This window comes from Aplysia californica, unplaced genomic scaffold, assembly GCF_000002075.1.
Source record: "Aplysia californica isolate F4 #8 unplaced genomic scaffold, AplCal3.0 scaffold00869, whole genome shotgun sequence".
NCBI lineage: Eukaryota > Metazoa > Mollusca > Gastropoda > Aplysiida > Aplysiidae > Aplysia > Aplysia californica.
Window position 1 is genome coordinate 153,084 of NW_004798139.1, and position 15,856 is coordinate 168,939.

The window sequence follows — 15,856 nt, forward strand, 5'->3', positions numbered from 1 at the left end:
CCGAGCAAGGCCTCTGCTCTGGGACCCACGTGATCCTGACTACAAAGACAAAGATCAAAGGGCACAAGTTTGGGAAAATCTTTCCAAGATGCTGACTGTGAAAGAGTTCTTCATCAGGATTGTCAACGAGTTGCTGGAATGTCCGGTGAAATTCTCCACTGGATTCTCTGAGCAAAAAAATGCTCTTAGCACCATATTATTATGCTCCGTCTCTTTCGCTTCCTTCTTCTGAGGAACAACAAAATCAGCAAATCTTCTTCGTCCGATGATTCCATCTTAAATGCCCCACACTGACTGTGTGAGGCGTAAAGCATGAGCCCTTATGGGCCAATGGGCAGTGAGGTATGTGCGTGAGACGTGAGTCTTTGCTGTGCCCGGAAGCCCAATGTCTATTTCAGATCTAGCAAATAATGTTGAGAGGAAGATGACACAAAATTCTACAATTCATCTTGCCCCATTTTAAAGAATATTCTCTAAAAAATACAAGGAGAGAAGTACAAACCATCTAATGAGTTTTTGTGTCTTCCTACTTCTTGTCTTTGACTTTGATAAACAACAGATTTTAAAAAAACTAACTGGGCATTGAATTGGATTTGGGTGATTAAAAGGCCTAATATATCTTTATTATTATTATAAATTATGTAGTGACTACATTCACAGTGCCATGAACGTAATTTGCTGGCTATGTTCACGGCACCAGGAATGTAGTTTGCGTACTATCAAAGCTTAATTTTCTCAGGCTCAGGGGTTGCATGTTGAAGTCGAATCTGTTCAGCGCTAACGCTATCATCATTTCTTTTATTTTTATTGTAAATTACCCCACTTTGCCATATGACCGATGGTGATAAGACGAAAATCTAGAGAACTAAATTATATCGAGGACTCGTAGACTGACTCCACCTATAACTTATGCTGCTAACACTAACATTTTTTAAACAACAATCAACAAAGTCAAAGAGAAAGAAAAACGTTCTTTGCCTTATATTTTCTTAGATATCTCAGATTATGACACATCCTTGAAGAGCAGCCATTCAAATTTATATTTTCATTTGTCTGTTGACTTTCGACTGCATTCGTATCATGCTGTCCAGTTCCTAAGTTGCCACCAGTGCCAGTGCCAGTGAAGGCAGAGGCAGAATCATCAGACTCCAATAATATGTTTTTGTAGCGAGCTGGCAATTCGGAAGTGTGAAGAGCCGTCTTAGCTTTGTAATTTGCAAGAAAATCTTTAGCTATTTGTGCTGGTGGTTTGAGGTCTTTGAGAATGTGTTCATTTGCTGCATCAATACGTCCACTGGAGCAAACGTAGATGGCAAATGCAAGCACACTGAAACCGAAAGGAGCCATCATTGTTGACATGTGAATTGGATGGGTAACCACATGATTAGTGTACAAATCACGTGATCATTCTTTATTTTTAGAAAGTTCTTTGATGAACTTTTTGTGTACGTCACCACCCGGAAGTGCTCTTTTATCCCTCGAAATAAATTTGTGGTTTCCGGAAATGTGAGAAACCGGAAAGCTTTCTTCACTCCTTTACAGATCAATAGTTCTTCTCTACTATGGCTTGTTCATTCCTATAATAGAACTCGGAATATGAGCAATATCTTTTGGAAATAGAGTTTTAAGGGAATTTCAGGGGCTTTTAGCTTGGAGGAGAGCCAAGCAGCTTAGTAAAAATAGTTTACCTTTGATCCCAGGTTAGTAAATTCTTCAGGTTTTGTGAGTGAGGTGACTAATGTCAACCTAAAACTCGGGACAGGTGCAGCAGTGGGAGTTTTCTGTGCACCGGTAACAATATAATCATAAAGAACAAAGTATCAAAGCTGATGACAATGAAAGCCAGTGGACTTACCTTTCATATGATCAGTTCTTTATTTTATCCATTATATATAATCTAGATATCTAGAATCTAGATCTCTTCCTAGAAATCTAGATCTAGATATCTATGTCCTATGTTATTGTTAGTTTAGTAGAGTATGACAAACTGTACTAGATCTACCTACTGTACTGTTAGAACTCAACTGTTAGGAACTTAGGTAGGGCCTAGCGCTAGATCTCCAAATCTAGATTCTTGGTCTACTGGTAAGTTGATGGCCCAGGCTTTTGATTTGAATTTGATGATGTTGAGAAACAGCCATGGCATTGCATTCATTGTCATTGTGCAGGCCTACTGAGTTAAGCCTATAAACACGAATGTCAAACACAGAATCAGACCAGAAGACTCGAAATGAGACATCTGTTGAATATTTGAACTGCGCTGGCTTGCAGTCCCGTTTTTTTTTCTTCTCAGTTACTATCTTTGGAAGTGAAAGATATCCGTCGAACTACCAAGGCCGGACGAATTTCAGCTATCCGCGTTATATTATACTGTATTTTACTTTCACTCTCAATGTTGAAGTAGATTAGAAGGAATTAAGGCCTTCTGCTGTAGCCTGTTGACCTATTAGTGACATTGCCTATGATTGCCATTGCTGCACAGCAGTATTACAGTACAGCATTTTGCTTGTTCATTTTTAACAAGAATTTTGATTCAATATCTGTCACAGTTTTTAGTTTTTTAAAATATATATCTAGTTTATATTTTAAAAGTGTCACACTGAGCCTAGATCTAATTTCCTATGAGAATTTAAAAGGACCCTGTATTAAAAAGGCTGTTCTCTTGATGCATGCACAGGATAACTCAAAATTTATAAACTACTTACGGTAAAATTGCCTGCAAAATACTCATTTTGATACAGCAACACCACCTTGCTCCCACATTTCAGTGTTAGCTTACAAGTTGATTTCAACCCCCGGCTGTCTAGACATCTCTACATGGGTCTTGAAATTTACTCACCCGGTCTCTTGAATCGTGTTTCTTAGGCGAACGTTTAAGTGTGATGTTGAGGAAAATGTCCAACTTTTAAATGTTTTATGCTGTAAACCCCTTATTAATTTTTTTAACCTGCTTTAGGCTTACCAAAGAAACGATGTGTCGGAACCTTAAAGTCTCAGTTTGCAAGTGACGGTTATGAATGGGCTTTTAGATTCTGTTGGTCATCCAACTTTAAAACACATGTATGCAAAGAAATATGAGAAGATTCAAAAGAGCAATTTCATTTTGTCTTATTTTAACCGCGGTCAGATGAAAATGAACAAGTAACATTTCATTTTTTTTTTTAATCTGTAAGTCTCATAGGGGCATGCCCCCCTGAGGTAAAAAAACAACAAAAAAACCTGATAAATCTGCAGTAGAGCCTACTGGACCAATTGCACTATAAGTTAGTGATTTTTATATCTTTTATATTTCATGATGTTTGTGTGATGTGAACGAAGTAGAATTACTGCAAATTAACCTAAAAATGTGAGAAAATAAATTTTGATGTTTTGCAATTACTAGGTTTCTAATTGTCTTCAAAATATTGATTTGTGACAGTTTTAGTGGCTGTGTGTTTTGCAGTAAAAAGTATTATGGACCCAAAAACTTACTCATTAAGTTGTAATATTAGTGCAGTAAATAGCTGCTCCCAACTATCCCACCCAAGCCATGCCATACACATGGGTTTTCATCTTATCAAAATTTACAGAGGTGTCTTTCAAAGGCTTTTTCATCTGAAATTAATGTGCTATTAATTGTTAAGACAGTTCCACATTTAGATCTGGTTTTTTTAAGTCTTAAAATGCTGTAAAATTGATAAACATTTTCTGTCTGTTTTTTATCCCTCAGAGTCCTGGTTATTTCAGCAAAATGTCGGCTTCAGCGGTATACATCCTTGACGTCAAGGGAAAGGTAATATTTTCAGACATGGCCTTGCTCTTGAGTACAACTAAATGATAATTCCATGTTACTGTCATGGAATGGTATTTTCTGCTATAATCTTAGGTAACAGTTGGGTCAATTTAAAGTCCTATATAGCAAGGCATTTTATTCAGAGCAGTTTAGAGACCTAGTTTACCATACAGCACAAATATTTAATTGAATTATGCGTAAAGTAAGCGAACACCTGGAACATTTGTTTCTGTTTTTATGAGTAAATGTACTGATGAAAGGATTTTTGCCTGATATATCAATTTGGAAACTAAGTCTCTTTACAGTTTTCTAGATTATACCTTGAACGACAATTGTACTTTTTTATTTTCTTATCGCAACACCTTCCTCAAGAGACCAAAGGTTTTAAGTTTTAAAAATTAAATTGTATTACTATTACTATTTCTCTGTATCATTAATCTGACTAAATTAAACTCTAACAAGCTCATTTCTCTAATGGCCACATCTGGTGGGCACATTCTTGCTCATGGCTTTCTTAGAGCCTTTAGGGCACTTGTCAGGCCGTTTCCTGTTCCCTGGTAATCTCTGTGTCCAGGGAGTGGGGGTAAGTATTTGAATGATTAGAGTGGATGCTGGTTGTTTCAGTTCATCATACACTGAAAGTATCTTTTGTATACACATTTGTGACCCGCTACTCTTTTTTTATCCTCAGGTGATGATAAGCCGCAACTATCGCGGAGACATCGACATGTCTGCCATTGACAAATTCATGACGTTGGTTATGGAAAAGGAGGAGGACAGTAACTTGACACCCATCATAATGCATGGAGAAGTCGCGTTTATGTACATCAAGTACAACAACCTCTACCTCGTTGCTACTTCCAAGAAAAATGCGAATGTGACATTGGTTTTCACATTTTTGCACAAACTAGTCCAGGTAAATTTGCTTGTGAGATTAGCTCTAACTGTATTTTCAACTTTGATAAGGAAAAGGTTTTCACATGGAAATACCTCTTTTATATCTCAGTTTTGCTCATTATTTATACTGTGTGGTCCAGCAAATTTTTTTTCCTTTTTTTATCCTTAACTCTGACATCATGGGACGAATCCAATCCAAAGTAGTAGAGAACTTTGAAATCTCTCCATCCGAGACAAATTCACATATCTGTTTCATTGTCCTCCAATATTTATTCTAAGTTTAAATGTGTGTCAGTTGTCTGTATGTAACTTATGCCTAAATTATGTGGGAGAGTGCATGGCAATGTTAAGTTGATTCCAGTGTATGAGTAGTTTATGTCTATAGATGAATTTTATTGGAAAAAAAGAAAAGCAGGTCTTCTGTGTGCACATGAAACTACAAATCTTTTTGTGACACCCCCCTTCCCACCACCATCACCCCCAGATATTTGTTGAGTATTTCAAGGAGTTGGAAGAGGAAAGCATCCGAGATAACTTTGTCATCATCTATGAGCTGTTGGATGAAGTCATGGACTTTGGCTATCCCCAGACAACAGACAGCAAAATTTTACAAGAGTAAGAGTTTGAATTTTCTTTTTCTTTTTTCTTTTCTTTTTTAAATTCCAGAGTTGGTGGTTAGCAACTTGGAAAAATACCTTTGTTTTTGTACTTTCTTTTTTAATGATGATTAAGATGACGACAAGCTCATTGCTCTCACTGTCGACAATATGTGTTGCTTCAGATCAAAAGAAGGCTAGTGTTGTTGTTCTAATGCTTTCTTTCAATATGTATACTTCTAATAGTCGTTCTCAGAGCTTTCTGCCTCAGCCTAGCTCAAACATTGTTTATTTTGTTGCTGCACTGACATCATAATTTCAATTTTTATTTTATTTTTGTACAATGATGGAAAATTCACAATCAGTCTTGTGTATGATGTTGTAAATATGTTTTTGTAACTGTCATTTGGGACTTCTGTATATATGTGCAAAAGGAGAAAAAAATTACATTAAAAAAAAATTGTCAGCTTCTGTAGTCTTTCTTCTTCGTAGATGTACAAACTTCAACATCAGATTTTGTTTCATTTCCAGATACATCACCCAAGAGGGTCAGAAGTTGGAGATTGCCCCACGACCGCCTCCCGCTGTGACCAATGCTGTGTCATGGAGGACGGAAGGCGTCAAATATCGCAAAAATGAAGTGTTTCTGGACGTTATTGAGTCTGTTAATTTATTGGTTAGTACTTATTTTCCTGTCCTTGGGAATGATTTTTTTTTTAAACCTGGACTAAATCATTTTCCTTGAAATTGTCTTTTGCAGTTGATCATATTTTCTTTGGAAAGAAAGCCTTAGTTTGGCCTTTTATGTGGTAACTGCCAGGTTACATGATTTACCATATCTGATACATCTGAAATATTTATTTTGATATACAGGCTAATGTGCTCGTTTATTTTTAACCTTTAGAGGTAACAAGAAGAAATAAAGGTATTCTTAACACTTTTCACCCACGCACCCACAGACCAGGTTGCAGATACGGTACATCAGTACTTCACCTGTATCTCGTCAAAGTTACCCAAACCATCATTAAAATTTCAGCATACTGAGAAAATTGAAAGTGATGATCGCATGTTCACCGAAAAAGGAATTAGAATCAGAACTGAAAACATTAGATCTAGCTCATTCATCACCCGAATTTTCATCGAGGCGTAAGAGTAAAACAGCACTTATGCTAGGTCTACTCGACATTTTTTTTTAAAATGTACTCTAATTGCTGTGTACAAACTGATTTTCGACCTCAAAGGCCACACAAGCCATTTAGAAAATGAATTTACTTTAGTAAGTGTGCGTGTGAAAAACAAGATCATTACTACGTTTTGTTGTTATATTTATTACACCTTCGCCGATCGGCGTCCCGGGGGGGTGGGGGGGGCATAGTGTTAAGACATAATAAACAAAAATAAAGATGCGATATACATCCCATGGGATGGGTTTTCCTGGGTCACCTCACTTATCTCACATTTTGTAATGTATGCAACTTAATCCATTGTCTTAGGTGAGTGCCAATGGGAACGTCCTGCGTAGTGAGATTGTCGGCTCTGTCAAGATGAGAGTCTTTCTGTCTGGCATGCCGGAGTTGAGGCTTGGACTCAACGACAAAGTTCTCTTTGAAAGCACAGGAAGTAAGTTCACTGCGTACCAGATTCAATTTTAGACACATGCACTCCCCCATTTCCCACCACCACCACCCCAAACAAGTATTTAACCATTTACCATTGATTCTCTTCCAGTAAAAATAGGGAAATATTTGGTTGTAGGTCGTGTTTAGTTTCTTTCCTGCTGTTGTGTCTGTCTTTCTTTCTTTCTTGCTTTTAACCAACTCTAAACGGCCGTTACTGTGTCAATCTGCTTCTCTTTACCTGGAAAACAAAACAAGCAGACATGGTCAAGTTATCTTTTTTTTTTGCGGGGAAGATTCACAATTAAAATTTGTTTTGTTTCTTAAAAAAATGAGCTGTCACTGAAAATGATTTAAATGTTTTTGAGGACAGATTTTGTTTTTATTTTATTCGTTCATCATGGTCATGAAATAGTCATTATTACAATTTGTTTTCAATTTTCAGGAGGAAAGAGCAAGTCTGTGGAATTGGAGGATGTAAAATTCCATCAATGCGTGCGCTTGTCTCGGTTTGAAAATGATCGCACAATTTCTTTCATCCCACCTGATGGTGAATTTGAGCTGATGTCATACCGGCTCAACACACATGTGAGTGTGATGTGGCATTGCGCTATCATGTATACTGTGTGTACCCCAGTATCAGTACATGTTTTCAAAAGTAGCCCAGATTTTAAAAGTCTAATATTTATTGAATCTTGCTCTGTTCGCTTCTCAGAAAGTTATGATTGTTTCAGAACGCTATCAGGTCTGCTGGGGTAATGATCTAGATTGCAAAGTGCATAGAACTTGTTGTTGTGCGGGAATTTACACTATACAAATAAGTGCTATTTATTATTATTTTGTTCCTGCACTAAGTGTTCTTCCAGTTCTAATATCATACTGTCATTTCTGTCAGTATGTTTGCTTTCAAATACACCTGAGATTTCCCTGTCTAAAACTAAATTTGAGTAAATGGTTGTGTTCTGATTTTTGTTCAACTCCTCCACAGCTGCATTGGCATATGTACTCACTTTAGTGAGCCAAAACTTGTTCACTGGCATTTTTCTCCACTGGTGTATAGCCTAGAATTTTTGGACATAGAACTGCAGCCTGTCCTGTGCAGTTGCTAAATCTTGAAAAAGGGGAAAGAAATTATGGCTTTGTTTTTACAGCTCTCTTGAACAAACTTTTTATCTTCTCTGTACAAACCAAAGAAACATCTCAGCAACGAAAAGGTTAACCGAACTGATTAATGAGAGAGTGTTATAGATATTTGTCACATTCGTTCTCAACTCATGTGTCTTGTCTGGTTTTTTTCTTTTAGGTGAAACCTTTGATCTGGGTGGAGTCTGTTATTGAACGCCACGCTCACAGCAGAGTGGAATACATGATCAAGGTAGGAACTGGTTAGGATGATGTACAGTTTTTCAACAGTTTTTGTGCTCTATCCATGTGACTAGAAGAGTATGGTAAATTTGATTATTTTGTTCTCAAATTTTTTGCTGAGGTCGAACTGTGGGTCCCCAGGGAAAATCTGGAGTCAGCATGCTCTATAATAGTATAAAAATACTGTGGGTAAACTTGCTTTTCTCTCATCATTTAAATGAGAGAAAGTGTTTTTGTGTGTTGGATATTTTTCAAGAAACCAGTTACCTGGTTAGAGCGCTACAGTATCCATATGTTCATATGTGGAAACTGGTTTGATTATGCTCTGCTTTACACAGTGTAAAGTGATATTTCTTCAGGAGAGATAAAAAGAAAAACAATTTTGTTAATGTGGTTCTTTTTTGGATGTGGTTCTTTTATAATCTTTTCATGTTCCTGGAGTACAAATGTAAAGTTATTCTAATATCCCTTTTCTTGGAGTCTTTTACCTGTACGGTTTGGTATCTATGGTAGTGACACAAGTGCTTATGGTTGTCATCCTTCAAAGAAAGCATGGTTTTTTTTGGTTGTTTTTTAAAATTAAAAAGCAGAGCACCACATCAATCTTGAAAGGGGTGTTTTGTGCTGGGAAATGGTGAAACACAGAAACCATAGAATTAGTAATGAAGAAGGACATGCCTATTAAAAGCCCTCAGACTACCTACCCAAGAGATGGAATTCTTTTTTTTTTTAAACTTCATAATGATCTTATGACTGTGTGGTTCCCTCCAAGCTTTACTGTAATTATAAAGGTTTACATCCCCCATAGACACAACTTGAATCCTTTAGGAGAGGGACTGCTTGAATCCTCTCTGTCTGTGCCATCCCAGACTGAAAGGGATATGATAGACTGAGATACTAAAAAATGTCCCCACACAGAAATCAAACTCACGTTTCCTGCATATGACAATGAACAGCATAATCATTGAGCTAAACACTGGTTTCCTCACTGCGCCTTACATTCTTCAATTCCTCTCTAAACTACCTCATAAACAATATCAATCCAGAAAAACCACCAATGTGCTCGCTTTGTGACTGCATCTATGAAACAGTTGCAATATCTACACTATGAATGTCACAAACCATAGGATCTATCTCCGCTGACCACCTCTTTTACCCATTCCCTACCACAGACAATACCCTAGTCTGCCGCGAAGAATAAATGTGGAAGACCTACACCTATTTTAAAATTACATTGGACCGAAGGGAAAATGCTGTAAGGCCACTGGATAAACAACAAACTTCACAACGACAATAATTCCTCATTTCCTCAGGCCAAGAGTCAGTTCAAGAGGCGGTCAACTGCCAACAATGTCGAGATCATTATCCCCGTGCCCAATGACGCGGATTCTCCCAAGTTCAAGACCACGGTGGGCAGCTGTAAATACGTCCCTGAGATCAACTGTGTTGTGTGGACCATCAAGTCCTTCCCTGTGAGTGACTCATGTCTTTCTCTGACTTTATCTTTCTTCAATTAATAGAAAAGAAATGTTGTCAAATTAGAGAGAAACAAATGCAGTTTCTGGAAAATAAAGGCCTTGAACATCTTGCTCTTACTGGAAAAATATAATGCAAAAGAGGCAGAAGTAGAATAACTCAAAGAACTGAATCCAAGGGGTATGGGAAAAGAATAGAATAAAATAGATTTTGTGAGAGCATATGAGTAGTGGAACATAATTGTTAATGTTTCTATCCTGGCATTTTAGAAAAAGAATTAATGTTAGATCATCTGTGTTGAAGTGACGCCAAAAATCATCCCCATATCAGGATCTCTAGTAGTTTTACTGCATAAGGACAATACATTTTTTACACATTTTTGTTTTATAAATTAAGCAATGCTTTTTGTCCCTTTTAGCACATCCATGTCAGACATAGATATCATTGGTGTCCGATTCTTACGGTGTATCGCCAAATTAGGTCAAATACTTTTCTTGTCTGAAATCACAACCACAATTACAATTGGTGACACTGTAATAAGTAAAAGGGCCACTCTGCCCAAAATATGAGTAAATCCGGTAGATATAATAAGAATGAAATTACATTTTTTTGCCAAAAATGTGTTTGACCTAATCTTGCGGAAACATGGTCAGAGTCGGACTCAGATTTAGTTTCCATTAATATGGTCTAAAGATATGGGCAACATGAGAGCTGAGGAAGTTGTTTTCAGAGCCTCTCTCAACTGTCAACTGCAATATCGTTATACAAGCATGCCTGTTTGTGGATGATGAAGAGGTTCTACTTTATTTTGTCTTTCCTCAGGGTGGTAAAGAGTATTTGATGAGGGCTCACTTTGGCCTTCCCAGTGTAATGAATGAGGAGATTGAGGGAAAGCCTCCCATCAACGTTAAGTTTGAGATCCCGTACTTCACAGTCTCTGGCATTCAGGTTTGTCAGGGTTCTCTCATCTGTGAAATTTATGTTTTTTCTTTTTGAGACGTACTCTGTATGATTTTTCAGTATTCATTTACCATTTTTCTTAGCTACTGATATTTTAGTATGAGAAGAAAATTTGCAGACAGAATTTTGGTGGAGTATTGGATGAAAAATTGAATTGTGCAGGCAAGTTTGACATACAGAAAAAATTTTATGTCCTGCAAGCGTTCACTCAGTTGGGACTTCAGTTATAAAATCTAAACTTACTTCTAAAGAAGTTGTTTGGGGGCTTTACTTTTTGGCCCTACTTCTTTTCTTTCACTGTGTAGCTTTTGTCTGTATTTATGTCAACTTTTACCCCCAGCTCTAAATGATCATTATTGTGCTGATGAGTTTCTCGTTACTCGATTTGAGTCTTAACTGCATACTCAAAGATTGTGGTAAATTCTCTTCCAGGTCCGTTACTTGAAGATTATAGAAAAGAGTGGCTACCAGGCACTGCCATGGGTGCGCTACATCACGCAGAATGGAGACTACCAGCTGAGGACCAACTGAGCATGTGTCAAACGACAACGTTCTAGAGCTAGGGGAAGATGGAAAAAGCAAGTACTGGTTGTGGCAACAGCGTTCAGGATGATGCTGCTCTGTGCTGGAATGTCAGTTAGGGATGCCACTATTCTAGAAAGAAATGTCCAGAATTTCAGGGAAAAATGTAATGTTTTGGAATGTTCCAGACTTTTGACCCTTAAGACAGTTGATATCATCCCTTATAGTGCATCACTTTTTATTATTTTTGTAGGAGTTAGCAAGTTCAGTAATCCTACTTCAAGCGGCAATCAGAGTTCCAACACATTAGAACTTGTTGATGAAATTAAAGGTTAATGAGATGGTGTCATTAAACAAATGACAGATCACACGTATTATATATATATAACTTTCTATTCTAAACTAGCAGCTTTAATTTTTTTCTGTTCGCTGAGATGTTTCTATAGGAAGTTTTTGGGCAAGAAGTGATTGTCTGATCACTATACAGAACAACCATCAAATGTCTGTCTCTTCTCCATGTATTACGTTAGAACTGCACATCTATCACTCCGTCAGATTGTGTCCTGTCTGTGGTGAAAGTTTCCCAGGAATTGCTTCTCCATGCACTGTTTTAAACTTTTTGTTTCTCGTATAAAAGTTTCTGTCCCCCCCAATTTTGAATTATTTAAAAATATTTTTTAGTATGCATCGTCACATTAATCTGTGCTGGTAATAATTTTTGAGGGATGATGGTAATGCAGTGTGTTGTGGAAATCCTACTGTGTATATGTGGCACCCCCTGACGACATGTATCACACCAGAAATTAATTTGAAATGATTGATATGATTCAAATGAAGCTCAGGTAATTTCAACCTGACACAATACCTGATCAAGGGTTGTTGTTCATCAACTGCACTTATAAGACGGCAGGCATTGTTTGCCATATGGAGAGATATTAAGCAAAAAGAATATATATGTTTGAAGTTTCCCTGTGCAAGAATGATCAGGTGTTTGAAGTCCAACGTTGTCTTGTTGTAAAGTGTGATCAGTTTTGCCAGGTTTGTGGAAAGTTCTTTTGAATGCATTTGTTGTGATTTGTGGCAATGGTTTGTTCCATTGTGTCAAGTTTGCAATGTTCATCATTGATGCAGTTCAATGTACATAATAATGTATAATTGTTTGTATGAAGGTGTTTCTGTTTAACCCTAATTTTACAGCAAGTTAGGTGTCTTTGCTTTTTCCATTTCTGAATACTCTGTTGAAAGTATTGTATCTAGAAAGTAAAAATGTATTGGGGAAATATGATGATAGCCCTGGTTATATTACTGTAGTATTTTTTTGGTTTTCTGCAAGTTGTCTGATGGTGATAGCTGTATGGTCTATGTGATGGGTTTGTTGACTTTTTCTTCTTGGATTGAGTACTTTGTTGTGGGTGATGTTTTGTACCTAATTACAGAAAATGTTCTAGACTGAAAGGTGTTTATATGTGTACTGGCATTGGAAAGTTTTATACTGTTAAAGAAAGTCCTTGGATAAATGAAATAGGTAGATTGTAATTTCTGTTTATGGTGGAGCTTTAGAAAAAAGGCTATATAATTGGAGGTCAGGCTCTGTTGATACAAAGTCTTCTTTTGACTCACATTTAGAAAATTGGTACGATTTCCAGTCTGGCTTTTTAAAAAAAACATGTTATTTGGGAGCTTGAGCGAAAGGAAAGGTTACAGTGGTTAGTCTTTAACATACTTTAACCAAAGTATACTGGCATGAATCAAAATTATCCTCAAAATCGATTAATTTAAAAATGTACTTTTCTAGACAAAGAAAAGCATTTCGCATTTGTGATGACCAATCCTTTTGTTCAGCAGCCAATCCTTTTGTTCAGCAGCTTGAAAGCTTGGAATCAGATGATGTACTGTATGCATTTTTCAGATCAATATACTATATTATGTTAAATTGTCATAAGTTATAAGTACATATGCTTTGTTTCTATTCCGTTTCAGTAATGTAGGCTCTGTCGCTCAAGAAGTTTATTTCACTAACATATTGGGAACTAATTTTTTAGAATTGTTCAATAGAACTTTAATTTATTGCATGTTGAGACTTGAAAGACGTGGATGTGGTTTTGTCAGTCCCATGATGATGTCAAAGACTCAAGCTTGTTTCTAATTAGTGCTTGTCTGCATGCTGCCTTTACTAGACAACTGTTTGGAATTTACCAAAGCATGCGTTGGGAAGTGAGAATCTGTTCTTAAAGTTGCCATTGCTACCATAACTGATTATAAGTTTATTGTTTGACATTTTCTTTTTTTGCTTTGATATTACGTTTTAGCGATAACACATTTTGAATATTATGGATTTTGAAGAATAGTATTGATGGTGATGCTATTGATCATACAAAATGATTGAGGACAAGTGAATGTAAAGCTTGTAATATTTTAAACCTTGCAAAAAACCAGGTGTGTAAATGTTGAGCTGAATAAACAATAAACTTGAATAAAGTTTGCAAGAAGGTCAGGTTTCTTTGGATGGCTGTTTAAGTACAACATGCTTTGACATGTTGTCGAAACCGTCACTTTTTTTCAGTACTGATGAAGGGCGGATTTACTCTTTTTTTTTTTAATGCACTTGTGTCCACTGTGAGGGGTAAATAACTATCAAACAAATTAGCTCACAATTTTACAGACTGTTATTTTTCTTTTTCCAATAGATTGAAGAAAGAAAAAAGACACGGGTGTAACACTCTCTATTTATTCATGACCTTGTATCTTTAATTCATGCAACATTCAGAGTTTTGGTTCACACTGCTTCATGTATACTCGAATGTTTTATTTGAGAAAAGATGTAAATGGTTTGTGATCTTGCAATAAAACATTCCCAGTATCATGGTCTGGTCTTCTTCCGTTTCCTTCCTTTGTTTGATGTTGGAGATGCAGAATGTAAAAGAAAAATTGTAATTGTACATTTTTTTCTTTTGGTTTGTTTTGGTTTTTTTGACTTGGTGTTCTTACGAGCTTACCAAAACAATTTAAGTCATTTAGGAGTTGGGGTTCCTTCCTTGTTTTTTCAGGGCCCACCAGGGCGGAGAGGGATACAACATCCAATAAAGCAGAAAGACTGAGATACTCGATAAAAATTCTCCCCACTCTGGTCTCTTTCGAAGTGCCTGACCGCTGCACCACAGACGCTGGTATTGTAAATATGTTTGCAGCCACATTTGATACAATTTAGATCATTTTGGGCTGTGCTGCTTCAACCCTGCCTGTCACGGCCATCTCAGGCCAGGAGGGAAAACAACATCTCTGCTGATACTGATAGATGGAGATACTGATAGATGGAGATACTTGATAAACAAACCTGCCCACTAAGGCATCTAATCTGACCTCTCAATGCAATGATGAAAAGCTTTACCATTACCCCACAGTTGTCAACATCTAATCTTCAGTCTTTCCTTTTATTCATTTGATATTGAGGACAAAACTTGTCGTCCGCAAGCTGTTAAAATGTTCTAAGCTCGGAAAGCAACATTTATCAGGAGAGATAAAACTGCTCTATTCTTTTTACAGTTGTACCTTATTGATGTATCTTTTCTTGCTTTTTCAACGATTTGAATTCTGAATTTCCGACAAAATATCGCTTGAGCACATGCAACTAATACCACAAAAACAGACTGCCTGAAAAAAAATATCTTTAAAATTTTGGGATTAGTACATCTGACCGGCTGGCCAATGATAATATCTAATTTGAACATAGTCACCGTCTATGGTTCATGTCGTCTAAATGGTATGACAATAATGACTGGAGTTAAAATTTATCTCAATAGTCTTGAGAGAATCAAGGAATCTTTCCGAACACTGTCTCAGGACCTATGTATGCAATAAGAATGCTAACAAAAGAACGTTAAAGATATATCATGTATAGGTGGACAGTTTTTTAATAAAGAGGGAATAATACACTGCACTGTACCATGAGTATTGACATATAAGGACAAGAATCATTACAACGGTACAAATCAAATTCAATTAATTATTCATGTACAAAGGAAATTGGGGATCCACTAAACTCTTTTACGGTGAAATAAAAAAGTTTAAAGAAAAAAGCAGGGATGCCACTGGGATGTTTTGAAAATACCTGAAGATGAAACTTAGTTCCAGTTGAAAAAAAAAAAACAGAAACAGTTAACAAACACAACTTATATGGGCTTGAACAGAAGACAATAACTTAAAATAATAACTATTCTTGTACTTGTAATGAAAATGAAAAAACCCAAACAAACGGCATCCCTGAAAAAAGTTTTAAACTCCAGAGTCAAGAAGCAGTCATAAATTATTCATTCATGCCAAGAAAAGTTGGAGCAATTTCATTTGGTGCCATTTCATGACTCAGGCTACAGACCTTTTCTCAATTTTCTGTAACAAATTATTTTATTACATCCTACAGATAGAATTTGTGGCTTTGACTTTGCCCTTATGCCAGATGTAAGGATGACAAATCCAAGTTTGAAGTACTCTGAGAGTACCGATTGTCTGCACAATGCTCACAAGTCATATCCACTTTAGTTTTAGTAGAGTTTTTACGGTGCTCGCAACTGCATAAGGTCATATGAGCGCCAAGGGGTGGATGTCAACAGATAAGTCCTTACAAGGAATCAGACTTACTCTGCTCACCTCTCTAG

General features: G+C 36.7%; 2 protein-coding genes across 4 annotated transcripts in view; one reads left to right on the forward strand and one right to left on the reverse strand.

Moving 5' to 3' along the window:
- Window positions 1-1,444, reverse strand: part of LOC101864487 — a 39,726-nt gene extending 38,282 nt beyond the window's left edge. Inside the window, exon 1 of the mRNA XM_005110258.3 lies at window positions 979-1,444. Coding sequence (XP_005110315.2) covers window positions 979-1,359 — 381 coding nt within the window. The 5' untranslated portion in view covers window positions 1,360-1,444. The remainder of the gene's footprint in view (window positions 1-978) is intronic.
- Window positions 1,445-1,530: 86 nt separating this feature from the next.
- On the forward strand, window positions 1,531-14,069 carry LOC101864719 (AP-1 complex subunit mu-1). Of its 3 annotated transcripts, none has more exons than XM_005110259.3 (11): window positions 1,531-1,700; window positions 3,710-3,772; window positions 4,464-4,688; window positions 5,154-5,284; window positions 5,797-5,941; window positions 6,759-6,885; window positions 7,327-7,469; window positions 8,185-8,256; window positions 9,560-9,718; window positions 10,545-10,670; window positions 11,115-14,069. In XM_005110259.3, exons 2-11 carry the CDS (start codon window positions 3,731-3,733, stop codon window positions 11,211-11,213), a joined length of 1,269 nt encoding a protein of 422 aa, XP_005110316.1. In that variant the 5' UTR covers window positions 1,531-1,700; window positions 3,710-3,730; the 3' UTR covers window positions 11,214-14,069. The 3 variants fall into 3 exon arrangements, with proteins under 3 accessions (XP_005110316.1, XP_005110317.1, XP_035828724.1); XM_005110260.3 differs by lacking the exon at window positions 1,531-1,700 and adding an exon at window positions 1,766-1,791 and having other exon boundaries at window positions 11,115-11,250; XM_035972831.1 differs by lacking the exon at window positions 1,531-1,700 and adding an exon at window positions 2,064-2,085 and having other exon boundaries at window positions 11,115-11,250.
- The last annotated feature ends 1,787 nt before the right edge of the window (window positions 14,070-15,856 follow it).